At 49.8% G+C, this 26885-nt stretch overlaps 1 protein-coding gene across 1 annotated transcript in view; it reads right to left on the bottom strand.

Annotated features, from left to right (window-relative positions):
- Positions 1 to 26885, bottom strand: part of GALNT14 (polypeptide N-acetylgalactosaminyltransferase 14) — a 94841-nt gene that overhangs the window by 52641 nt on the left and 15315 nt on the right. Inside the window, exon 2 of the mRNA XM_009096146.4 lies at positions 8824 to 8993. Within this exon, the coding sequence (XP_009094394.1) occupies positions 8824 to 8993 (170 nt within the window). The remainder of the gene's footprint in view (positions 1 to 8823; positions 8994 to 26885) is intronic.

Genomic DNA, 26885 nt, shown 5'->3' with positions numbered 1-26885 from the left:
TCCAGTCATCCCCACTGCCTGCAGCCAGATTCCAAGACACTGAGTCCCTACAGACTCCCCCAGACCCGCCCTGACAATCCCCTTTGGCCTGCAGACATCTTTTAGCCAAGAATACAGCTCAGGAATAGTTTCTGCTCGCTGTGCAGACAAGTGCCATAACTCACACTCCTTGCACAGCCCATTCAGATGGAAGTAGCTTTGCCCTCCAGAAAAAAAATGAGTAACACAACCACTTAACTGGCACATCCTCCTGCATCCCAAACACCTGCCTATACACTTCCATCAGCTCCTGAGAGAGGCCAGCTCACTCCCAGCTCAGCTGCTTCTCAAGCTACCCTCATCCTTCTCATGCAAGAAAAAGAAGAGGGGATGAATAGCACTGAAAATCCACCACTGCAGAGTAAGTGTTGTCACATCTGCCACCTCCCTACAGCAGACACAATCAAAACACAACCAACCCTGCTCCTGGAGAAACACCAGCCACCCCCAGGCCCAGCATTCCTTCCCAGAACCATTCTTAATGAAAGCTCCTCAGCCTGCCTTTTCTCTAGGCAGCCCCTCAAGATACAAAACTGCAGCATCTCACTTCACCTCAGCTCCTCCCCTTGGTGACAGCCAACATCCAGAGCTCATGACTCCAGGGCACAATTCCCAACCTGGGATCAGTGGAGCTGTGCTCCAAAAGCCTGAGGGGAGCCACCATACAGCCAGGGTGAGGAAGACACAGCACCTCTGAAACCAAGAGGGTGGCAGGAGCTCGTTTTCCTGGGATGCAGTTAGACTGGTGGTGACAATGACCCTGTGTCCCTGCCAAGGAGGCAATGCTGAGTGACCCAAGCCAGCATCTCTAGCTCCAGTGATTAGGCAGGGCTTGGAGGGCACAGAGCAGCACCACAGGCTGCCTCAGGCACCTGGGTTTGGATTGGGATCTCAGTGCCTGAAAGTCTCTCTCCTTTCCACAGAAGTTTCTGCAAGTCCCACAGGGTGGTTTGGGTGTCCATGATGCCCAGGAAGCACACCAACTCCCTGGGAAGGCACAGGAGGATCCAACGTGGGCAATGGCAGAAGCCCCATCACATCCAAGGAGGGAAGAACGGGCTCTTCAGGACAAGTGAATGTCGGGATGATGCTCCAGGCAGGAGTGCTGAACAAGGAGAGATCCCAGCTCAGACATGAGCAGCCATCCCCAGGGAATGCAACTTCTCTCACTGCTCAAACCCACAATAATCCCATTTCATGCAGACCCTACTCTTCTCCTATCACATTCAAAAAAACCCCAAACCCAGAAGGCTTCAAAAGAGGACAGTATGTAGAAAGATATTTGAAAATAGATCACTGCATTCATCTGTTTTTGTTCCCTGAAACCACCAGTCCCGGCCTCAGAACCCATCAGGTCAGCTGAACCCTCCACCTCCACCAGAAAAAACGTGGGGCAGCAAATGTCACCGACACTGGGGTGGCCACAGGTACTCCCAGTGTGGGGGCTTGGACACTCCCCAGCTATTTCCCAGGATTGTGCATGTCCAGCTCAGTTTGCAGTTGGTGAATCCCGAGAGAGACCCATCACACTTCTGCAGAAGGTGCAACTCTCAGGAAGAGGCACCTCAGTGCAGGTACTCCCACACCTGTACCACACACCAACTCCAGCAGAAGCAGGAAAACACAAAATACTGGATTTCTGCAGGCCTAAAACAGTCCAGTGAATATTTTTGTCCATTTTCAAGCAACATAATGGAATGGAGACTCCATGGGATTTTTGTCTTTGATCAAGTTTTCCCAAGCCTGTCTCAACCCCACCGTTGCAATGTTAACCCAGAGAAGATCCATGAGTGGGGTAGTTAAGTGAATCACCCCAAAGTGATGAACACCAAAAGAGGAGATGACAGCACCTCAAGCAACTTCAAAGTTGTTTCACAAACAGAGGTAGGTGGGGGGAAAGAACTACAAATTCCATGTGCTGCAAGCAGGGTCTTCAAATTCCATCAGCTTTTACAAAATGCTGGGGGCAAGCCTGAGAGGCAGGAGTCCCAGTGGGCTCATTGCTTTTTGCATTGAGACAAACCTGGGCTGATTACAGAGCTGACCCAACCTGGAGCAGGAGGCTGGATCAGAGACCTCCTGTGGTCTCTTCCAGCCCAAATTATTCTATGATTTTATGAAATGCCAGTTTCTGATTAATAGCTGTCTTGCTTTCCTTGCTTAGCTGCCAAGAATTGCCAGTCTCAATACTCCTTGTTCTCTGTGCTACCTGAAAACAATTTCTCTGTGTTTTGATCACACAATGGTTCCTCAAACCCCGCTGCAGTTTCAAGTCCAAATTCACCCAGAAGACCAAGTACAAATGCCACTATGTGAGGTGAGCACTCCACACAAACATGGAAGTTTCAAATTTAGGCCACAAAAGCCATCTGATCAAGGGCAGAACCAGGAACTTGACCAATGCAGGTAGTTCTAGTTTATCCCAAAGGGAAAATCCAGCCCCAACTCTACTTTAAGGATGGTTCTCATATATTCATCCTGAGAGATCTCAGCCTAGGGAGATGATGGAAAAACACAGTGCTGTGAGCTAACCTCTTGGGGTCTGGTGTCCAAGGAAAAAAAGTAATAATGTAGTTTCTTAATTGAAATACTTTATTTGTGTAAAATGTGTTTTCTACCATTGATTTGTGTACCTGCTCACCTGCAGGGTTGTGCTCTGCTCTTGCTGTCACTAGAAATAAGGAGACCAAGACCAAAGGCAGGGGTATCCCAGATCCTCCCTTACCCAGCTCTTTCAGCTCCAAACTGCTTTGCAGGCAAAAGATCTGGACAGCCCTCACACAAACAGGATTTTTCCAAAATGTGATAAATCTTATTTTGCAATGAAATGACAAATATCCTGGCTCTGCCCAGAAACCAGAGTAACAGCTGGAATAATAAATCAAGCGACAGAAAAACTCCTCAGGACATTGCTGACAGCCACCCAGCAGCTGACAAAGAGCCCCAAAGGCAAGAAGAAACCTGGACCCTCTCACACCCAGCCACCCCAAGCTCACACAAGGTGCTGCCACCCTTCTCCCCTCATGGCATCAGGCACTTCTCATGGGGGAGCCCCACACAAGAGGGTGCAGGACAGAGCAAAGCCAGCAGCACAGACACCTGGCCACACCATGACACCTCCTCCAGCTTTCACCACTGCCACAATCAGAGATGTGGCAGCATCTGAGCACTCCCTCTGCCCATCCTCCTCACCTGGCTCCCTCCTTCAGCCAACCTCATGGGCAGGGGTCCATCCATCTGCCCTGCACTCAAGGCTCCTCTGCTCACACCTGCCCCACCACCCCTCTGCCCCAAGCAGATGCACCCAGCAGCACCAGGCACAGGGAGACCACGAGCACATGCACCCCTGCCCACACCACCTCTTGCCCTGCTCCACCACACAGCACACCCCGAGCCAGCAACTCACGAGACACTGCTTGAATAAGCACATTTCAAAAATAATAATCCCTCGGGACTTAGTCTGCTTTACACAGGAAAGTGGATTAGCCCAGCTACAGTCCACAGGCCAAAGTAAGAAATGTATGGAGTCAGCAAAGTGAAAGATAACAGGAGACCTCAAAAATCTATAGGTTTGGTTTTGCTCTCAACTGTGCAAGGTCCCTACAAACTCTCCCTCAAATTCAAAGTGGGTTTGGTCACCTGCTAGGGACCCTAGGGATTTACCTGCTTCTGCAGGTCTAATGTTCAGGTACCACTGAGGCCAGCAGAGCAGAGCCCCACTCTGTCCTGCCCGGGCTCTTCCATAGGTGTTGGTCTCCAGACATTAAGTTTCTCCTTTGGGGACTCTCAAGAAACCAGGCAAAAAAGGTAAAATGCTTAAAATTCCTATGTGAGGCAAAACCCACATTTCTGGCTGCTGAGACCCAGTGTCCACCTCAAGAACAACCTCAAAGTGGTTTTGATCTGGTGGGAAATGAAGCTGGAAGAAGACAATGCAATGTGAGAAGTCCAAGGACATCATAAACATGCCAAACCAAAGGCAATGCTGCCAGCTTTTCTCCCCTTCAACTCCTCATTCCCAAGAAGATATCACCACATTCTCAGGGCTCGCCCCCCCTGGGTAGCAATCATCAGCTCACCCCAAAAGAGAGCCACTCCTGGGTGGCAATCATCAGCTCACCCCAAAACAGAGCCACTCCAAAGCCTGCACCTGCCACAGCTGCCCTCCAGCCATCTGCACAGGGATGCCAACATGCGCTCCCATGTGCCAGCCGTGTCCAAGAGGGACGCAGAGAAGGGCAGAGAGCCATGCTCAGCCCCAGCATGGGGGTACACGGGTACCACAGCCAGCAGAGGTGACCCTCAGGACCAACTGCTCTTCCCAGTCACCCCCACACTCAGCACAGCCAGGTATTTTTGCCTACCCCAACCACAGCTGCTCCACCGAGACGTGAAATGTGCAAGCTCTGCACCCTTGGGATGCAAGCTGAAATTAATGGGTCAAAACAGCACTGCAGTGTGCAATGCTCCTGCTTGAGGGCTGAAATCCTGGCATTTCTGGACCTTGAGAATACAAGACAGCAGCTCTCTGTCTTAGGGAAACTTCACAGGCATCACACATCCCTCCAAAAACAGACCATATGAGCAGAGCTACCAGTCCTAAGCTCCTTCCTACCCAGGGAACACTCTCCAGCTGGCTTAACACAGGGATTTCAGAGAAGAAACCTGGAGGAAATATTAAGTGTGTGCTGTTGTCCTCAAAGAGAATAGGACTATAACACTATAACAGCAGAGCTCTTCTAGGGGGCACAAGCTGGCAGGACCTGTCTTCTGGGCTGCCAGGATGCTCTCACCTTCAGCAGACAATGCAACACCTGATCTTCATGCCTGGTGCATTCCTCGTGTTTCAATCACAACTTGATCTTAGCAGCTGCTTTCCCTATCTCAGACATACACAAACACACCCCTAAGCAGCTGTAAAATTAAACTTCAGTTGGATAGGTAGGACCTCTTGTAAAGCACTTGAGACTCAGGGAAGGAGGGAATTTAAAAAAAACGCAGTCTCGTGCTAGAATTTGAATCTATCCTTGGCCTTCTTGCTTTATCAGCTCTTGAGACAGCACTACTAAATGTGTATCGGCACTGCTGAAGTGAGAAGCAAAACAAACAGAGGAAAACAGACACGGGGAGATGCCTGAAGCTGGCTGACGTGATTTCCAATAGCTGGAGAAGTCAGCTGGAGGCTCTCACCTCTCCTCCAGCCTCTCGTCTCCTCTCCTTATCCCTGATTTCCTCCCTCAGCCAGCACAAACCCCCGCCCAGGCCGGTGCCGGGTCCCAGCCGAGCCTGGCAGCCACAACAGCATCTGCGCATCCATCAAACCCCGGGGAGCGCGGCGAGGCGGAGGTCAGCCCAAGCAGCATATGGAGCACTGGCGTGGTGAGCACCAGCCTCCCCAGGAGCTGTCTGCCACAGATGGAGAAAGCCCAGGAGCCATCACGACGAAATCTTCTGGCTGGGGGCGACACGTCCTCGCTGCCGGCTTTCCGAGCCGCTGAGCAATACTGGAAAGCTCCGCTCCTCGCCCGGCACTGACTCATTCGCTGCCGCCTCGGTCCCGCAGTTTGCCAGTGGGAGTTGTGGGAGGTGGGGATGAGGTAATTCCCAGTGCATGTGGCTACCGTGGTGGAGGGAGACTAGCCACCCACTCCAGAGGAATGAGCTGGCTGTGCACAGTCTGGATAACCACCAAGCTCCAGGTCCGGTCTGCTGATGCAGTCACAGGGATGTTTTAACCTTGACTTTTGGGGAAGATGGGATGTACCACCACAGGATCATCCAAGGTCTCCTTGGAGAAAGGCAGCCTTTATGTGGTCCAAAGGCTTAGTCAATGTGCAACCAGGAATGGAGTTAATGGCAGGGAAACACAAGGTCACCAGGAGCAAGGCTCCAGCTGTGAGATCTCCCAGGCCAAGTGACACAAAGTAGTCCACAGAAAGCATGACAGCTCCCTGGCTGAAATCACCCACAAACCAAGCTGAAGTTCAAAGCCCTGCACTAGCCAGAGGCAGACAAAGAGAGCCACCACGGTTCCTCCTGCTCTCATTTCTTGGAACACTGCAATTCCTCTCCATCTGAAACTATTCCACTGGCTGCAATTTAAAAACAAAATCAATCCAGCAAACATTGCTAAGCAACTGGCTGTCAGTGCCACATCCCATCCCATTGAAAGTATTTGCCCTCTCCATGACCTCCTGGCAAGGAGCTTGCTGCTCAGCCCTTGCCAGATTTTGTATATTCAGCTATCGCTGGCAAGTCCAGATGCTTGGCTGAATTAGTTGAGAAAACACCAGGAAACTTTCTGCAACCCTCCTAATGAAAAACACCCCACAGAGAAGCTGTAAGGAGCAGCATTCCCACATCCCAGTCCCTAGGATTAGGATCCAATGTCTGGGTCTCTGGGCATTACCATGGTCTGAAGTTCCATCTCAGTGTGCCACACATCACACAGGCAAGAAGGATGGAGAGCCAACACACTGGAAAATTTGTCACAAAGCAGAGCACAACATTTCACCAAGAGGCTGAAGGAGAAGTTCCTTATCAATGGCAAGGAGCTGAAATGATGGATGAGACCCTCTCCAAAGCCTCCTAAACCCTCGCACAGACTGGGCAGGAGCCTCTCGGCACAGTGGCACCCCTTAGTGTGGGGTCCTGAATTGCCCCAAAGTCAGCTGGAGTAGAATTGAGTCCCAACTCTCTGGGTTCACTCTAAGCAGCTTAATCCAAGTTTTCCATTGAAACCAAGCCTCTAAACACAGCCTCCAGTAGGACATGCAGCAGGAGCACTGCAGGTGTCCTTTCTCCCACAACAGCCTGGTCCACACAACACTGCTCTCCCCTTCACAGGAGGGCATCTAGTCAACCCCTGGTGGATTGGTGGATTCCCTTTATATGCTCTTGCACAGCCACCAGCAACTTCTCCCTGCTCCGAGAGCAGGCCGTGCTTATCCATGCTCTCCCACACATTTCTGCTGCACAGTTCAAGACCAGCTTCCAGGCTGCATGGCAGGACCTGACCATCACCTGCAGCAGCTCCCAGGACACCTGTGCTGTAAGTAAGGATTATTTTTCCAGAGGGGGCTCAGCTCTGCACTTTCCTCTCTCCCTCAACCACCAGTCCTAGATCCTTCTCCCTCCTCCATCCTCTCCATCAGCGCCTGCCTCCCCCAGATCTGCCAGCAGCTCCATTTCCTCCGTGGCTACTCTAATGCTTGGCTAATGGTGCATCATCCACAGCATTCCTCAGGCATATTCAATAAATCAGAATCCAATTACCGGGTTAAGGAAATTGGAAACAAATTAAATTAGCCCCAGCCCCTCCCACATGCTGTGCCCTCTCTTCCTCCTTAATGAGAACTTTTCTTTCACAGGAGCACTCAGTGCCACATCTGCCTGCCCAGGAACAAGGTGGCTGCCACTGCACACTGAGGGTAGGCAAGGGGCAACCGAGGCAATCTTCCTTTTTAATAGGGCAGATGGTTAATATCCCTGGCATTAATTCTCTCCAGGAATAGCACACTCGCTCTCTGCTCAGCTATAACAGGCGTCCGTCAGGGCTGACAGCTCCTCTCCGGAGAAAGGAGCATCTGGTCCTTACAACAAAAAGAAGCTAAATAAATAAATAAGCACATGGCTTGCTACAGGGCTGGGGAGCTGGTGCTGTTTCAGCATTTCAGCCTAAGTGCTGCATTTGAACTGGAATAGGGGAAGTTCAGAGCTGGGTGAGATGCCAGGAGTGGAGTCACTCTGATCTGGGAGCAAGGTGCAGCACGGGCAGCAGGGTGCTATGGCTGGGTCCAGCACAGAGCAGAACTTCCCCAAAAGTGCTCCCAGGACAAGGCAGTAGAGACAGCTGCTGCCAGCAAGATGGGACATGATGCCAGGCACAGCTCCATGGAAAGAGCTTGCACTGGCTGTGGACTGGTGACTGACAGCAGGGGCCAGGCATACGCTGTGTCCTCAGGTGACAAGGAGGAAAACTGCATTGAGGGGACCTTGGGAGCTCTCCCTTCACCACCAGGACATCTTTGCATCACTCCATCCAGCAAACTAACAATTAACCCCATTGACCTTCAGCAGGAAGAGCAGCTCTTCCCCAGTGAGTTTGGAAAGACAACCAGAGGGAGCCTACAGCTGAGGCCTCAGCAAGCAAGGGTGCACCAAAACTCCCACCCCACCCTTCTCACACCGACAGGGGAGTGCAGCTCCATCTACAAGGCAACTGTTGCTGCAATCCTCCCTGCTTTCCTAAGAGCTCCTCTGGGCACCAAAGGATATTTCTGACCTCAGTGGCATTGGAGCAGCTAGTAACCCAACAAATTCTTACCCTTCTCTCCTCCTCACTCAGCAATTACCCCTTACTCCCCACTCTTCGCTCTGCAGAGCAATTTCAACACTCAACAGTGTGATTATTTTATCCCACTACATCACCTCACTGCACCTGCAGAGCAAGAGTTCCCAGCACCCGTGAAGACTTTGCCCAACAGTGAGACTTGCTCTTGCAAACCTACTACTTTTTGGAAGGGAAAATAAAGGCCTTTCTTTTCTTTCCCTATAGTCCCAGAGTAATTTATACAGTTTCAATTAACAGGTTTAAGACTTCCAGACATGCCAAGAAATCAAGCAAAGGGAAACACTCAATCCCAGAAATACAACCCAGGCAGACCCAATCCCAAGAGCACCCAGTGGCAGCTCGAAACCACATCCCTGAAAAAGAGGAAGGGAACTAGGCCCCCATGCCGTGAAGGTTGGTGAGGAAGAGGAGGAGGCAGGGGGAGGCAGAACCTGTGGTGGCGTGTGTCGCGGACAGCGCGGTCACTGGGGATCCTCTCGCTCTCCCGCTGGTTAAAGGCATGCAGCCGGTACGGGTCCTCGCCGCCCTTCCACCTCCGGGCACTCAGGTACCTCCGCTCTTCAAACTGATCCCAAAGGTCGTCCCAGTCCGCCTCCGATTCCTGCGCGCACAAAGTCAGCCCCGTTAGACACAGCAGAGACCGGAGCACGCCTGACCCCGCTCCTGAGCTCCTCCCAAGCCCCGCCGGAGCTCCGTCAGCCCCGCAACTCGGGCAAGCGCTGCAGGAGCGGCCAACGAGGAGTCCTGTCACAGCAGCCTCTTTGAGCCAGGACTCATAAGCTCTCGGAGGTCTATAACACACCCAAGATAGCTCAGCTACTTTTGGAGGCATAAAAATCAGCAGGATGGCTTCTGCTGCAGTGGTGGAAACAACAAAAAGGTTTAATAAAAGGCACAATAACAAACCGAGCCAGGTGCTCCTGGTAAAACACCTTACAAAAGCAGTTGGTTTCTTAGTTCACTTCTTTTTCTAGCAAATTGCCCAGGCTGGACTTTTTGGCTTCTGTCCAATTAGCTATCCTTAAGTTTGAGGTGAAGTCCCCCAGGCCTATGAGGTGGCTTTTTCACCTAATGGAGAAGAGAAACTTCTGGGCTTCTTTACTTTTTTGAGGGGACAAAGGATAATTCTGTCACTCCATCAACAAGAGGCACACTCCTATAGAGTCCCATGAGATCTTCAGGGTTTATTTTTTGTCCTTACATCCTGAAACAATATGTCAAAGAGAGCCTGCCAATTTGAATAAAAATACTAATTTGAACCCAAATTCAGGTCTCTGGTGGATGCCCCTCTCAAGCAGCGCAAACATTTTGTAAGGGTTTTAATTTCTCTCCAGGCAAAAAACCAATGGTATTTTGCAACGCATGACCCCATTGCCCCCATAACCTTTCAGGTAGGAAAGGAGTAATCCCATCTTTCCACAGCCACAGCCCCAGCAACAGGACCCAGGAAGAAGGGGGCCATCAGGACCCGGGAAGAAGGGGGCCATCAAGCTCCCAGCTCAATTTCAGTTCATCTTTGCCATCACATGTCACCCACTGAGGACTTCAGTCCTGCCGCAGGGAGAAGAGCAGGGAAGCACATGCCTGTGTGGTCCCCCCACTCCAGAAGGATGGAAAAGCTGCATTTCAGGGTTACCCAGCAGCTTTAACAACCTTGGGGGGTTTAAGCATTTCTTGGTGGCTCGGTGCTGTTGGGCTTGAAGCATCCCTGAGCAGCAGAAGCTGTTGGGGGTTTAAGCATCCTTTGGCAGTGTCTGAGGCAGCCAGCACAAAACAGCGTCGATAAGATCTCATCGCTACAGCAGCACAACCTCTTTGATCTCAGCCTACCTGTAACACTGAGAGATGCAAACATTTACACACATCTCAGCCCTAAGGAAAATTGTGATCTTATCCAATAATTGATCTTTTCTTCTGCTTTTCTTTTTTTTCCCCCCTCCTCAGTTCACTCCATCTCAAAGCCGATTTTGCTTGCTAATAGCGCAAAATGAAGCTTTTGAAAAGGGCGATTTTTATCCCATAATTGATTTTACTCGCATCTGGCAGTGCATTTTTTGTAGTCACAGAAAGGGGAGGAGGGAGCACTGGCTCCTGCAAGTGAACCACCACAGGAGCAAGCCAGGCACCTCCAGCCAGAAGATGCCCCACATCACCCCGGGTTACGGCGACGTGAGCACTCCCAAAGAGCCAACAAATTCCAGGGATGCAGGGGTTTCCAGATACAGGGTTGTATTCATCCTCTGCTGGTGTGACCCCATGGCCTTCTCAGCACCTCCTCCAGCACCTTCCACAGTGCAAAGAGATCAGAAGAAACCCCTGAGTAACCAGCCACACGGAGAGGAAGTCATTCAGGATGGGAATCAAGGTATTCAAGGCTGGGAGAAAGTTATGAAACCAGTAAGGTCCCTGCAGGAGTTTTATGAGGAGGACGCACATAACCCAGCCGCGGACTTTCGGGAGGGCCGACGTGCACAGGGTGATAAATGCTGTTTATGTTGGGTTTTTTCTCAGGCATCTTGCAAAACATGATTTAGCACGGCAGTAAAAGATCAGGGGAAAGTGAGGCGATTGCATCGCGGAGCCAGCGACAGCCTGATGTTTATAAGATTTCACGATGACCCCAGGAGGCCTGGCGCTGCTGAAACGACCACCCGAGCTGCAGTCCCTAAATTTTAATGCTGTGAAGAAAAATAAAAGTTGGTTTTATCAAACTTAATAAGAAGAGAAATGGCTTTCAAAAGTGGCCACACAGCACTTAAGGCTGTAAGGTGTGTGTGTGTATATGTTGTTTTGAATTTTGTGACGTCAGTTACACCCCATAGCCTTGGATCAGCTAGAAGGGTGCAGCTGGGCTCTTCTGATGGCTCAGGTGGAGTCCCTCAAGAAAACTGGAGCTTCTGCACCTGCTACAAGCACAGCAATGCTCTGGTCAGGCAGCAGAAGCAGGGTTTGGCATGTGGCAGGGTCCTGCACAATCTGGGATGGCATTTTCCATCTAACTCCACCTAATGTGCTGTTGCCAGGGCTGGGGTCCCAGCAGGAAATGGACAAATAGCAGTGTCTTACCCCACAGTATTTACCTTTCATCCTGCTCTGGATACACCTTGCATTCCAGGCTTGCATTCCTGGTTCACTCTGCAGTGACTAATTAATACTCCCGTGCAATCTCCACCTGAAAGACACCAGCCCACCTTGATTCACCCAGGTTCTCCTTTTTGGGCTGAGGGAAGCTATCAGTGGGATGGATAATAAATATTGGGTAATTAAATACACACCTGAGATCTACAGTAACTAGATGCCAGAGATTAAACAGTTATTTTAATCCCTATCTGGCCACAAAACAAGGCCAGGGATTGGGTTCACTTTCTCAGCCAGAGGTAGATACTGGGGGGTGGTCATTTGCTTTTGATCTGTATCACCCACCCAAATCTTCTGGGTGGGTGATGTTCTTTCCATCCCAAGCCTCCCTAAAAGGGTAACTGAAATTAGAGCAGAATGCTCAGCTCAGACACAGGTGCACACTGACCTCTGCAAAACACAGCTGCTCAAAGCAGGAGAGGAACACATGAAAAGCTCCCAGCTGTGCAAGCAGCAGGAGGCAGGAGACATCACCAACCTGCACACGGGGACTCGCCTGTTTCTCACCTGCACCTGATCTGAGACAGGGAAGGAGAGTTAAAGCACCAGGAGAAATCCCCTTTGCTTACCCAGGGACAGCACATTGGTTACAGGTTACCAGATAAGGTCTTCATTATAATATTTCCACAATGTATTATCACCTCTTCCTCACACCAGAATTCTGTCTTGGGAGTTATTTAACTGATGTGCAGAAATCTAAATTTAATTTATTATGATCTAACTCACTTTAGAGGCCAAATTATCCTGCACTAGAAAAGGATCAAGTCAATACTCCACTTGCCTTTCTATTTATCTTCTACAGGGCTCATCTCTCCAAGTTTCCTATTAATTTTCTCTCACGTACTAGTAATAAATTTTCATTTTTTTTTTCTTGGAATTAGGTAATTTCTCTTTCAACACTGCAGTTTAATGACTGGTATTAATTATAGGAAACACAGTCAATGCTTAAAGGAGTTCCAGAGACTCAGTGAGCAGAAGGAAAGAGAAGAAAAATATATCCAAGGAGGGGCTGTCTGCTCTTGGCAAACAAGTGTTGCCTCTTCTAACACCACACTGGGGAGTCCCCCAGGGGTGGTCAAGGAGAGGGACACCCACAAAAAGACACTAACAAAACTTATTGTGGAGAGAAGCTTCCATCTCACACCAGCACCCAGACAAGAGCAGGGGTCACCAAGCGCTTTCTCTGCCATTTCAGTAAAGCATCCCCCAAAAATTGACCCACTAAAGGCACCTCCTCCAAAACCACCCATCACCCTCGTTGGCTAAGGGCACACAGCCCAGAGCAGGCACAGAGGCAGCTTCTCACTGTAACTGTACATTAAAGATTAAAAGCCTCTCAGTGCAAAGATGTAATTCGTCATCTGCCTCTTAAATCACAGCTCAGAAACAAAACAAAACAAAAAACCCCAAAGAAACAAAGAAGGGAAAAAAATAATATTTAAGAAAAAAACCAAGTGGTGCTGTGGGGGGAAAATGGGTCATTAGCAGTAAAACTACAATTTCCTGGCAACTGCTAATGCCTTGTTTATGTGGATTTCTGTGAATATGACATTTTAACGGCATAATAATTGTGTGATTACAGTACAGCAGGGATTGCTGGAGCGGGAAGGAGGAACAAACAGCCCAGCCAGCGGCGGCTGCTGCTGCGGGCCCGCGGCGTCCCCCGGCAGGGACGGGAGGCCAGGCCAGGCGGGACACCGGGCAGGGAAAGGGCAGCTGTGGCAGCACTTTGGCAACCCAGAGGCAGCCCAGAACTGAGGGCATGTCAGGTGAAAAGCCTCCCAAGAGAAGCCAGCAGGGACTGGGGACAGGCAGGTCACAGCGCTCCCCAGGGCCAGGCTCCACTGCCCAGCAAGACAAGGAGTGGGCAGTGCGAGCCAAAGGGAGGTTCTGATTCACTTTCTTCTTTTGTGGCACTGTTTTAACATAGAGAACTTAAGCCTTTGCTAAATAAAATAAAAGCTGTTTTCCTTTTGGGGCTGCTAAGCTCTGCCTTCAGACCAGAGTGAATAGGACCAGTGCCATGAGCATGCCTATTTTAAAGGCAGAGCCACTGATGAGGGGAGAGAATGATGCATCTGACTCCATCTTATCAGAAGGCTAATTTATTATCTTCTTATACTATATTATATTAAAGAATACTCTACTAAACTATACTAAAGAACACAGAAAGGATACTTACAGAAGGCTAAAAAGATAATAATGAAAACTGGTGACTCTTTCCAGAGCCCTGACACAGCTTGGCCCCAACTGGCCAAAGAGTCAAAACAACTCACAGCAGAATCCAATGAAACAATCACCTGTGGGTAAACAATCTCCAAACACATTCCAATGAGCACAACACAGGAGAAGTAAATGAGATAAGAATTGTTTTCCTTTTTCTCTGAGGCTTCTCAGCTTCCCAGGAGAAAAACCCTGGATGAAGGACTATTTCAGAGAATATGAATGCCACACATGCTTTCAGGAGGCAGCAAACCCAAGCCAGCCCAGGGTGCTGGCAGAGCTGACAGGGTTTTCCAGGGAAACCATTGGCCACAAAAAGGGTTCTGCTTGTGCAGGTGCAAAGAAGACCCCAAAGGAGTCTGGCAGCAGCCAAACATGCCTCGATTCCCCTCAAACCCAGCTCTCCCTGGAAAATCTCATCCCTACAAAACACCTGACTGAGCACTTGCCACTGAGCCCATTCCCTGGGACTCAGGCATTAAAAAACAGGAGCGGGGGGGGAAATTAAAAACTGCATCAGCCTATCACAAGGTCCAATAAAGACGTGAAAGCTCTGGAAAATCAGATGCCGTGCAGCACACTGCTGCTGCCCAGTCACGCTCTGTCACTCCTCTGCCAGCGAGGACATCCTTGTGCTCAGCAGGCTTGGGGGCACTGGAGGCAGAGGGCAATCTTTCAGCAAGAACTGCAAGCAGGCATTATACAAATGAGATTTAGAAGCCTCACTGAAGCTCAGGGCTCCTGCAAACAGGAGGTTCAATTATAGAGCTGCTGCTGGCCCAGGCACTAATGCCATCTGAAAGGATTATAATACTTCAAACAGGATAGGGCTCATCCCTCCTCGTCCCCCGGTGCCAGCACATGCACTTAAGGGGGTCAGCAGCATCAGAGAGAAAAGAAGTGGGACAGTGTCAGACTGCCTTTGTCCTCATCCTTGAATAACCCAGATGGAGCACTGAGGTACAAGACCCTTCAGTCAAGTTTTGGTGTAGTTTTCTCAACCCCAGAGCCCAGTGCCTTGGCTTAGCCCTGAGTGAGCAGTGCTGTGCATCCCGATGGCCTCAGCCTCAGGATACAAGGGGGAGACAGGCAGCACCACAGCCAGTCTCTGTCCCATCCAAAGAGGATGCGGTGGTGCCAAAAGCAGGCTCTGGGTCTTTGGAAAACAGGCTTTGTACTCATCTTGCATCACATCCTCCCATGCATCAGGTACCGTTCAGCCACAAATTCACACCAACCCTGGTTAACCTCCTTCCCCAAACTGCACAATCCCTAAGTCAATCAAGCACTTAAATACAAACTTAAGTGACTCCATGCATTTGTAGGAACTGACAGAAACCTCTGTTTAAATGCTTGAAGTTAAGTACTTGCTTAAGTGCTTCACTGGCTCAGTGCCCTGCTTTGTGCTGACACAAACCACACACTGGGAATGGAGGCAGCTCCAGCCCCGATCATGATCTGCGCTAATTCATTTTCTGACCCATGGAGATTTTAGCTCCAGTTCATTTATTTGAGGGCTGTGGAACTCCTCTTCCTCCTGCACTGGTACCTGGGCACAACATGCATGAGCACCTTGGTGGCAGCTCCTCTGTGACCCCATGGGGACACACAGCAGATCCAGGATCCCACCCTGCTCCAAAGAGGACCAGCACCTCCCCCTGCTTGGAGGTGATTTTTTTTTGTCTCTCAAGGAAAAGCTTCTGATCTGAGTCTGTTCTGACCCCACTTTGGAGGAAGTAAGAACAAAACAAAAGAAAAATCAAATAAAATATTAATACAGATACCTAATTAAAGCAAAGCACTTCTCCAGCAAAGCCTGCCCTCCAGCTGGAGTCCCTGGAGAAGCTTTGAACATTCACCATCAGGCTTCTCATTGCCACTGACCCTTTACTGCTCATGCACATCCACAGGCATTCTCCTCCATCTTCAAAGGATGGAGCATCTCCTCCTCTTCTGCTGGCTCAGCAGGGAGCACGAGTCCTTGAGGGCCTTTCAGTGTCCCATGTTCTCACTTGGCCCTGAGGCCAAGACCACATTGTCTTCACCTTTTCTGCCCTTGCTGCTCACCACCTCCCATGTGGGCAGAGCCTGGATCTCTCCTGTGGTGCACACACATTTACACAACCAAGGCACCTGAAACATCAGGCAACAGGAGTGACAAAGGCTGGAAAGGGGCCATGGAAGAAGATGTGACCTTCAAGAACCAGAAGAAGACTTGACCCTCACAAAGTACAGCTGCAACTTCAGCCTGGATGAAAACATCCCCCTGAAGGTCTTGGAGAAATAACTTCCTCCTGTCATCCCTACCCTCAGCTGGCATCAGCTCAGGTTGTTGGCCACTGAGTCAGTGCAAGCAGCTGACCCAGGGCTAAGGAATCTGGGCCACCATTGAAGTCAATCACAGATAGAACCAGCAATTTGTTTATCTTCCTGCCTGTATCTGTGGTAAATAATATACATGGTCTGAAACACCCTCCAGAGGCTTAAATCTATTGAAGTCTCCAGCCAAATATAACAGCATGAAAAGCCACTGGAGAATTACTGATGCTTTTTCCAGTAAGGGCACCAGAGCTTTAATTTTAAAATGGATGGCCAGGGCAGCCACCAAAATGGGGAATTTATTCGCAAATCAGGAGCAGGGGACTCTGAGCGGCACAGAGGGAAAGATGACAGATTCATTGCTTTGATGAAAAGCCAAATTTTGTTTCAAGGGCTTCCCTTAGGAGAAAACAAGTCAGCTCAGAGTTCACACCACACTTATCAGCAAGCAACTGCTGCACTGGCAGTGGTGCCAGGTTAAAATACATCCACATCTCCCACAGGCAGCTAGAGCCAGAGCTCCATAGGTGGACAATGCTCCTACCGCAGGCTGTAGCACCTGGCCACCATCCTGCCTCTACAGAGGGACAGGCAATGCATGCCAGCAGCCAGCATCACACACCCCAGAGAGACCCCAGGAATTCCCATGGTGACCCTCACCATCACCAGCATAGTGAAGAACCTCATACCACTCTGTGACAATGGAAAGGAATGCAGGATCCAGGCCATGGACCTCTAGAAACAACATCCAGCAACAAAATTCCTTGCATTTCCACCTAGGAAGAAGCTCTTTCATCTTGGACCCCCAAAATCAGGTGTGTTCATAAGAGTATCACTACACAAAGAACAAAGATCTTAACTCTTTAGAATTATAAATTAGCCCATAGGATAGCCTGACACATGGAGACAAATCCTGTGTAATTAGAAAGGAAAGGAAGCCGATTATATCCTCCTGGAGAATATTGCTGCCTGCTTCTGTTTTATTTATACGTTAGAGTGTATAATGAGCTGAATATTTAGGAGGTCAGCACAAACCAAGCTGCTGACTGGACAAAAGAGAAGACCCAGCTCTGTCTGTACTGAGAGTCAAGGAGAAGGACGGAGAGGATTTTTGGTCACTTCCTCCTACGCCTGCCCACAGCTCTCCTGGGATGCTGCAGGACTTCTCAGTTCAACTGCTTGAGCTTGTGCTGCATCAGTCTCCCCAAGTTTCTATCCAAAATTGGTCTTCTGGGTTTTCCCACAGCCCCAAGAAAAGGATGAGCAATGCCAGTCCAAGACCACTGGCACCTGTGAACTGCCCTAATGGGTTTACAAATGGTAACTCTGGATGGCAAACCAGACAAAATACAATTTAAGAGTCTCTGCTTTCACTGAGATTTTTAAGATTTCAGGGTTTAAAGACCTAAAATAAGTGGAAAACATCTGGACTGGCAGCAGCCCCACAATGAGTTGAGCATCAATTCCCATCAGTGACTGCTGGGAGCAGTCCCCCAGCAGCACTCCCACTGCCACTCCCATCAGCAGTGAGATAACCACAGCGCCCTTGGGCTCTCTCCATCATTCTACACCTACTAATTCCCAAAAATGCCTTTTCCCCCTGCCAAAGAGGACCCCCTCAGCAACCCTCTCTGGGCTCACCAGGGTGCCAGGAGATGCCAGAGAGCATCTTTGGGGCCAGGGTGCCACATTAACAGGTGTCCCACAGGCAGCCCCTCCCCAGCCCACTGCCCCCACTCAGTGCCATCCTCTGCTGGCTGCATGCCTGGTGTGTGGGTGAGTGCAAGAGCTGCTCCCCAAAGGTCATCACCAATTACAAAGGGCACTGATTGGGAAAGAAATTAAGGCAACATCCCATGTGTACCCCCACACCAGCCAGGATCAGCACATTCCCAGGATCACCAGAGGTCAAATACATTGAGAAGAGCCCAGAGTGATGGTGGGTAAATGAAGTAGCAAAAGGGAGCTCCTGCATGGACAGACAGTGTTTTGTTTTCCTTCTGGGCCTTTCAGGACAGACATGAGCTGCTTCCCAGCCATGAAGGTCGAAGCAGCCTTCCCAGGCTTCAGCAGGAGCAGCAGATGATTTAGTACTTAGGAGCCCATAGCTGTACTCAGTCTCCAGCTGAGCTTTGCTCTACCTCCTGCATAACAGCCAAAACTCCTACCAAATCACAGAGCTGGAACATCTCAGAGGTCAGGGAAGGTCTGACCCTTCCCCAAGGAGCTGTGGTTCCCACGTGCCAGAGGACAGACCGGGATGGGGCACATCAGGGGAAAGGAAAGGGAAAAGGGAACAGGGAGGGAAGAATAAGGGAGCCAGCCAGGCAGATCCCTGCTCTGAATGTCCTGCTTTGAACCCAGCCCTTTAAAAATCAGGAGGTTAATCCCAACCACTCCTCCCAAGAAGGAAGGGATCGTGCTGTTAATAAAGTCAGCATCCTCGACCCAACACGGCCTTTTCACAGCAGCAAAGCCAGGGGTAATCCATCTGGTAATTGCTTCCATGAGGATCTTTACACAGCTTTAGAAACTAATGCTACTACCCATCCAAGGCAGGCAGCAACAAGGGGTGATGGTAACTGCAGCATATGAATGTGAAGTGTCTCCAGGGGAGGGAAAGGTTATTAAAAAACACATATATCATAAAAATAGGTATTAAACAAAAATACAGTAATTGCAAACACACAGGATAGTTACCCGCTCCAAGAAAGGAGCTCAGCAAGGACAAGAAATGCTGTCAGACCAAACTCCCCACTTCTGCACTTGATTTCTGGTTGTGGAAAAGCTCTGGACTCCCTCCAGCCATGCCACAGCTTTCCTGCTCCTACAGTTAAGTCACGAGGCTCCCACTGGGTGGGAGCATGGCCTGTGCTGAGCAGCTCCAGTACAAGGGCTTTTTTTCCCTTTCCCCACCTCTCACCTCTAGCAGAGGGGGAAGAACAGAGGAAAACCCTTGCTGGTGACTAACCAAAATGCTCCGAGCCCTTGCAGAGAGCCTTCCTGCCATATGCCCACTGTGCAGGGATGTGCTGCAGCCCAGCCCAGTCCAAACCATACCAAGCAGCTATTGTGGCAGCAGTGGAGAAATTCCTGGTCAAAGCTCAACTTCCCCTATAGATTTAAAAGTATCATTGGGAAACATGAGAGCTGCCCTAACACACATGATGCAGGAGGATGCAGGGGGAGCAGAGGCTGTGGGGCAAACTCTCAGGGCTCAGCTGGAGCTCAGGACCTGCCAGTGCCCACCTGTCAGACACCATCCCCCTGTGAAAAAGCACTGGTGACCCATGTCCTCATCTCAACACACACATTCTGCAGAGGAAGGTGTTTCTCTAGCCCAGAGCTGGTCCTCAACACACAGGCAGGGAGATGAAGCTCAGGTCACAGCAACAATGCTCCAGGGTGTGTGTACTCCTCAGATGTACCAGCCCATCCTCCCCCCAACTCCCCTCAAGGAGAAACCAGATATAAAACATTTGTGACAGCAAGAATGGATCTAAACCTTTGATCCTCAGGTACCTGCTGCTGGAGTGTCTGCAAGATCCTCGGCCTGGGTACACCATGACTGACAGCACCGGAGATACAGCAGCATAATTTAGAGCATATGTGTCAGCCCAGCCTTCCTCTATCTCAGCTCAGTAACAGAAATAAAAAAAACAGTGCTGGCTAGTGAGAAATGCACCCTAGGAAGGGATGGCAAGTTAGAAAATAATCAAGCCTGCTGGGGAAGGACTGTGAGTCCTGGCCAGCCATGAGCGCAGGCGCTGCGGGAGCCTCAAGTGCTGTGCCTTGGATTGATGCAGGCTTGGCTGGGGATGGGGAAAAACAGAAGCAGGACATGGCTGGTGTGGCCTGGCCAGGCAGAGCACAGGCAGATCTCCAGGCTCTGGCCATCCTCCAGCAGCACAGCCTGGCTGCTTGCATGGGAAAACCCTGAGCAGAGCCACGTCTAGGCACAGAAGCCGCAGCATGGGCATCACAGAAACCAAACCCATGCTAAGTCTCCTGAGGCAGCAAACCCAAAACATCCAAGAGCATGGGGATCTGGATGGAAACCAGGAACCAGCATTGAGCTTTGCTGTTATTATCATAAAAACAAACCAATCTGCATTTGGCACTGATTCTCTCTGTCACATACAAACACGCATTTCACTGCAGTTAAGGAAAAGAGCATTTTAGAAGCCCTCAGCCACGAAAACACAGTATGGAAGTCTTGGTGAGCATCTCCTGCTTGGGCTTGGACCAGTCCTCTTGTCTGATACAGGAAGAGATTTCCTCCACCCAGGCAGTATGGCTCCTGGCACGCACACATTAAGCCCCACTATTCCACACACTGTGGGGGCAGCAAGCCCTGCCACATATCTCAGTGTCACAAACCCTCAAACCTCATCCCCTTCCTTGCAGACACCAGGGCAGTCCTGTAGATGACATTTTGTCACATGATGCACGTGGGCAAGCAGAGCAATCACGATACAAACCAGCAGCAAAGCTCAAATCCAGGCAGAAATAAGCTGCCCTGAATCTCTTGGGTCTTCATGCTTTGGCAGCATCAGGCTTGGACAGAGGCAATGGCTGTGGGCACAGTTCAGCTCCTTGCAGCATGGCTGGGTGGCAAGACAACACTTAGTGGCCTAGGCAGCACAGAGGTGTCACCACACAAGGTTTGTCCACCCAACCACCAGAAACAAGCTGACAGACAACACCTCCAGGACCTCTGAACCCAAAGAGTCAGCTCTGGAACAGCCCCACGCTCACTTCCATGGGGAGCATCTCATGCTGGGTGGACACATCAGCTCCACCAGCAGCTGTGCACTGTCTGCTGAAGGCAAAGCTCCCTGCCCTCAGAAAGCCATGGGAAGGGAGGGAAGTCCCCCATGTGACACAAGGAGTGGAGAGCAGAGGTTGGACCCACATTTAGGCAGTCCCATCACCCGTCTGGGCTACATCCCAGCCCACACGCCTTTGATCCCTCTCACTCCAGCAGCAACACACTGCCCTTGCCTGCAGAGCTGCATTAAGGATTAGGTGGGATCAGACACAGGATAATACAAATCAGGTCGTGTTTGCTGCTGGCTGTAGCTGCAAGGAAATGAGGAGCCAGTCTTTCCAGCCAGAGGGAAACAAGATGCTGGCAAGCTCTGGTCAGGCAGGCAAGGAAAGGAGGGATATGGCTGAGACCTGGTTAATGCACGCAGGTTCAGATATACAGTGCCTGATGGGCCATGGGAAGGGAATCTCCTTGCTGAGGAGCCATGCCTCCTTAGCTGAGCTTCCTGGTGGAAACCAGGGAGTAGAAATTGCAAAGGAGGCTCATGCTGGTGGAGGGAAGTGTCTCACACCACCCCTGCTGGGTCTGTGTAACCAGAGACAAGCACAACCTCCTATTGTCTGGATGGTCCTGAAAGCACTAGGCAAGTCCCAAGTTGGTGATGCTGCTTCTCTTAATGTTAGGCATCCACTGGGCTTGTTTTCTCTCATAGATCTTTTTCCATCCTTACCCTCTCCCACTCCAGCAGCTCTTCTCTTCCAGCTCCAGATAGGCCTGTCTCTATCTCCCTCACTACCCCAACCCTTGGTACCAGTCACAGTGTGTCTTCAAACATAAGGGAGAAGATGCCTGGGGGTACACTCAGGCTTTGAGAGGCATGCAAAAGCCATACCACCTCAGGGAAGAGCAGAAACCATGTGGATAGAGAAGATGTGCCAAGCAGCAGACATGCTACTCCATGATCGTGCCCAAAAACACAGCAGCCAGTGTAGAGGTCCTATCAGCTGTGCATAAGGCATCTCAACCAGCGCTGATCCTGATGGCTGTAAAAAACCCTACCTGACTGCTCTTATATTTGATTTGCTGTTGTAAAGGCACCTTCAGAGCACAAGCTCCAGCCGAGAGCTTTCATAATCTTTATACCCTCGCTAGAGCCCAAAGAAGAAAAAACTCTCATGAGATGTGAAGAGCTCTGGACACAGCACCAGCTGTGAGCTGGATGACCTGCCCCTGGCTCCTGCACAGCCCTGGGAAAGGCAGGGGCACAGAGCCCCAGCAGCAATGCCTGCCACTGCCCCAGCAAGCCTGCACACAGATGGTGACAGCACCGGTCCCTCCGCAGCCAGCAGCATATGCTGCTGCTGCTGCTGCCCACATCAAGGCAGATGCCTGGAGAGATGCACCAGAAATAACTGGTTACACAAGCCAAGACTTTTCATCTATGCAGTCAAAGAGAGTTTTAATCCCAAACTACTGGGTACAGCTCGGCATCTGAACTCATCCCCCCTTTTTTTTTTTTTTTTTTTTTTTTTGCAGCAATGGGAACAATATCTCAAGGGCAACAAAAGGGACCTAAAAAAGTGCTGAGACAAAAGAAGGCCAGTGGGATGTACTGGTGGCTGCAGACAGCCAGGCTGGTGAACATCTGTATGGCAGAGAGTTTCTGCTCCTGCTCTGCCAGCAACCTTTATGTCTGCTTTAACACGGGGCAATAATGCTCACTTAAGAGTTTCATGCTGAATTAATCATTGCAAAGTGCTCTATGGTTCAGCCAGGAGAGATAGGAAGGCAGTGCTAAGCACAATCATAGCTGTACTCAGCAAGACTAATGGTCTGTGCTGTGCTCTGGCCCTGGAAAGCACTGCTTTAAGCTCCTGAGCAGGATGCACAGCAGCCCCAGCAGGGATGCAGCCTCCTCCTTGTCCTAGATAGGCACAGAAACATCTGCCCAGCTGCCTGCCCAGGCAGGGGGCTCAGCTGGATTCAGCTGGACCACCCAGCCCTAAAACTGCTGAGCTCAGGAAGGTGGTATTCAGAGGAGCAGGGGAAAAAGAAGATCTCATTTAACACTTGTCCAGACCTTTTCCCCTTGCATCTTGTCCAGTCACTGCTGAACCCAGCCAGACTTTTCAGCATCCAGAAAATGCAGTTGTTTGGGGCTCCACAAGCAGCTTGTGTCCCAGCACACTGAACCTGCCCCTGCCAGCTTTCTTTGACAATCCAGATTTTGTCCAGGAAGAGATGGGAGCTATTTCCTATCCACCACTTGTCTGCCATTAATGACTCTATGGACCTGCAGCACAACCCCTGTCCTCAATGCCAGACTGAGCAGTCTAAGGCCACTTCTTACAGAGAAGCCATCACCTTGTGTCCCCCCTCTGCACCATTTCCAGCTCTCCAAGATGGCAAGGAGCAAAACCAGGCAGGATTTGCTGTCAATTTACATGGCAGCACCCTGCTTGTCCTCACAAGTTACCCAGGAAAGGCTGTTCAACATTCCCATCCTCTCTGCCTCCCTACTTAAATGTGACGACAAAAAGAAAAGCAGCAAAAACCTCCTCAATCTAAAATACGAATCCAGGCTGTTAAAAGGCACCAGGATCCTGGTACACCAGGACAAGATGGTTTTCCCCTCCACAGGGCATTTGGCAGGGGCTCTGCTATTTCACATGTCACAGCTGAGCTCCAGCAGGCTCACTGTGGCTTATCCCTCACTCCTGCCCAGCTTCAGCAATGCCAAACAGGAATGGGCAGCCAGCACTATTGGAGCAGGGCTCAGCTGCCAGCACCAGGCTAAGCCCACCAGCCTTTTATTTCCCAAGTGGTGAAGATGAGGAATAAAATAAATAAATAAAAAATATTTGTTGTGTTTTGATTTAACATTTTATCTGCACTGGAAGCAGCAAGGAGAATGTGGGAAATGTGGAGCAAGTAACCACTCCATAGCAGAAGCAGCCAGAAGAAACACTAGGGCATCTAGGGCAAGTTCTGAGAAGCTCATTTTAAAATGTTCCCTCCGCCAACACAGATAAATATTTGAGAAAAAAAAAAACCACATGAAAATTCAGTTGACTCACGAAGAGCAAGCACGTTAAATATAGAAAATAAATTAAATAATTAAAGGGCAAAAGAAACAGGATTTTAGCCCTGCTTTGAGCATAACCTTCATTACAGCCTTACCCAGGGAACTGCTTTTCACCATCAGACTGGGTGAAGTAAGTGGCAAAGGGAGCTTTTGCCATGCTTCTAGGCCACATTCCTAGCCCTCCCACTGGGAAGCACTGGGCAGTGACCTGAGTGCAGGGTGTCATGCTCTGTACCCCAGAGCACAGCACAGCCTCACCCAGGCCCCCCCATCCTTTCTCCATGTCCTGATGGGACAGCTGAAGTGTGGAACAGTGACTGCTTGGCCCACAGAGACCCTGAAATTCTCCATGGGATGTAAACCCATTGGGAATATGCTATAAGCTGTTAGCCCAGATGCTGGGCAATCCCAGAGCTGCAGGTGTATGTGGCAGCTCTTTGGGTACAGTCCAATTCAAGCATAAAAGAATAAAATTAAATTAAATTTTAAAACTCCAGCTCCAGCTAGTCTCAGAAGCCTTGGGACAGGATGAAATTTAGGCTACAGATGTTACAGCCAAATCCTATTATTGCCAGGAACTCAGCCCTGCAATTTAAAGGTGCCCCGGCACAAACCCACACCAAACACAGCTCCCAGCATCTGCTGCACTCAGAAATCACACATCTCAAAAGGGGCAAGCTTTTGCAGCACTTTTGAAGCATCTGCAGCACTTTTGGGAGCTCAGAGCTGTGCTGGCTCCCCACGAGTCTCAGCAGCCCTCAGGCAGAGCAGTCGAGCTCTGCTGGGGAAGCCCAAGGCTGCCCAGGGAGGAGCCACGTGCTCCTCCAACCCTAGAAACCATTGCCCAACACTGAGGCAGGAAAACTCTCCTGGCAAGGCTGTGCTGGCAGGTGCCTGCCATGGGCAGAGGGGCAGGGATTTGGGGCACCAGCATCCATCCTGACAGCTCTCTACTTCCACAGCCTGAAAGATACAGCGGACAAAGGATGTGAGCAGCAGCCTAATGGCCAGGGAGAGGATAAGCTCAGGGTCAGGCTCTTTCATTAACATCCTTCTCTTTTTTTCTGACCCTCAGAAAGGTCCTTTTCTCTTTCTGAAGTGACATCCTCCGAGTCTCCACTGCAACAACAGCACCAGCGCAGGGGTGACCTGGTCAGCCCACAGAGGTAAAACAGCAGAAACAACTCCAAAGCACATTTTTGTGCCTGTGATCAGATGGCTGAGAACCAGCAGCACCAACTCCCTAAATAGCACATGGCATCTGAAGCTACACCACTGATCTTGGCAACAACCCCTTCCCTCTCAGCTACAGGAAACCTATATATAGGAAAATACACATATGGATATATACATGTCTGACTTCCACATTACTTTGCCTTTTCCCAACAGTCCAGTAAGGCATCACAGATTTGCTTTGCCCAGGCAGGAGACTGGCATGGCCACGGCTAAGCAATGTCCCCCACCTGCTGTGCCACACTCAAAGTGTCAGCCTCTTGCTTTTCCTGCCTTGCTACAATGTGTGCAGCTCAGTTTTGGTGTTAATTGCAAAGTCCCCACATTCTGCAAACCAAATACAGCTGGAATTGAAATCAAAGAGTAAAACCACCCACCAACAAAAATCAAAGCATCACACCGCCAAAAATCAAGTGGGATGCACAAAGCAGAGAGCTTAAACAGGGAGGGGGGAAATGGAAATTACACTAATAGCATGTTTTCATTTGTAATAATCTGAGAGCTGGGTAATGACACTGGAAGGTGAGCTACCCTTGGCCCAAAGAGAGGTGGCTGTTTATGAAACCATCTGGCTGTCAGCAGCTCAAACATCACGTGAAGGAAGAGTGTAAAATGGGCAGGTAGAGCTGGCCTGTCAGCAGCCCTCTGGGTTTGGAGAGAATATTTTGTCCTCTACCTGACAGAGGGGAGGAAAAAAAAATCTAGGAATTGTCTGCATTTTGGGGCAGAGTAGCAGTCTGTGGTTTATGGGGTTGGGGGTCTTTTTCATTGTATCTAACTTTTTTAATTAAGAGGAGCATTACAAATCATTCTTTTCTCAAAAGCAGCACCACGAACAGCAACAGGAGAGTATTCATCCCTTTGCTTTTAAGAAAGCCTTGCACAAAAATGATCAGATCTATATAATGGGCTGTTGAACCAGTGTAATGCCAGCCTCTTACGTTATCGTGGCTCCTAATGATTTTACAAAGCAGAGAGCTGGAAGAGATCGACTTGGCAATCCTGGCCTCTGCCATTACATTCTGCTCAGACACAAGCAGCATAGCTGAACAGCAACAGGTGGGATGATATTTCATGCCCACCTCTATATCTTGACATTGTCTGGTTTGAAATAGAGTCCTCATGCCATTTACTGGCAGTGAAACTAATAGGATTCTGTAAAAATCAATCCATAAATGCACCGACGCTAAAATGAATGGTTTCCTCTCTGTTCCATTTACGGGAGGGCTCTTTTATGGATATCTATATGCCAGCGTAAAAATTGCAGGAACAACTTTCTAAGTCTTCATTAAATTCAAGGGGACTTTGGTACAGAAGATTGCTTTAAAAGAAACTGCTATTTCCCATGGCAGCTCATTATTACCCACAAACCCAAAAAAACTACACTGGCTTGTGAGAGCTGTCCCAGCTGCCCCACATTCTGCTGGGCACACTGGAGCTGCAGGAGGAAAACTGAGATCAAGGTTAGACTGGGACACAAGCCCACCCTGCCCAGCACAGTGCTTTGAACAGAGACTGTGTGTCACATTCACCCACATGCTGCACACTGCCAGCACTGCCAAACCCTCTGCTAGGGTCTGCCCAGCCAGCACAGGTTTCCAGAGAGGAGAAATAAATCCTTAACTAAACAATGCTTCCCAATAACATATTTAATGGAAGTGAAGGAAACAGAGAGATGTATTTATTCCTTCCTTGCCCTACCCACCACATTAAATGGGTGTTGG

This window comes from Serinus canaria, chromosome 3, assembly GCF_022539315.1.
Source record: "Serinus canaria isolate serCan28SL12 chromosome 3, serCan2020, whole genome shotgun sequence".
Lineage (NCBI taxonomy): Eukaryota > Metazoa > Chordata > Aves > Passeriformes > Fringillidae > Serinus > Serinus canaria.
The sequence above is the reverse complement of the archived record's forward strand: the minus strand, read 5'-3'. Positions and strand labels throughout refer to the sequence as shown.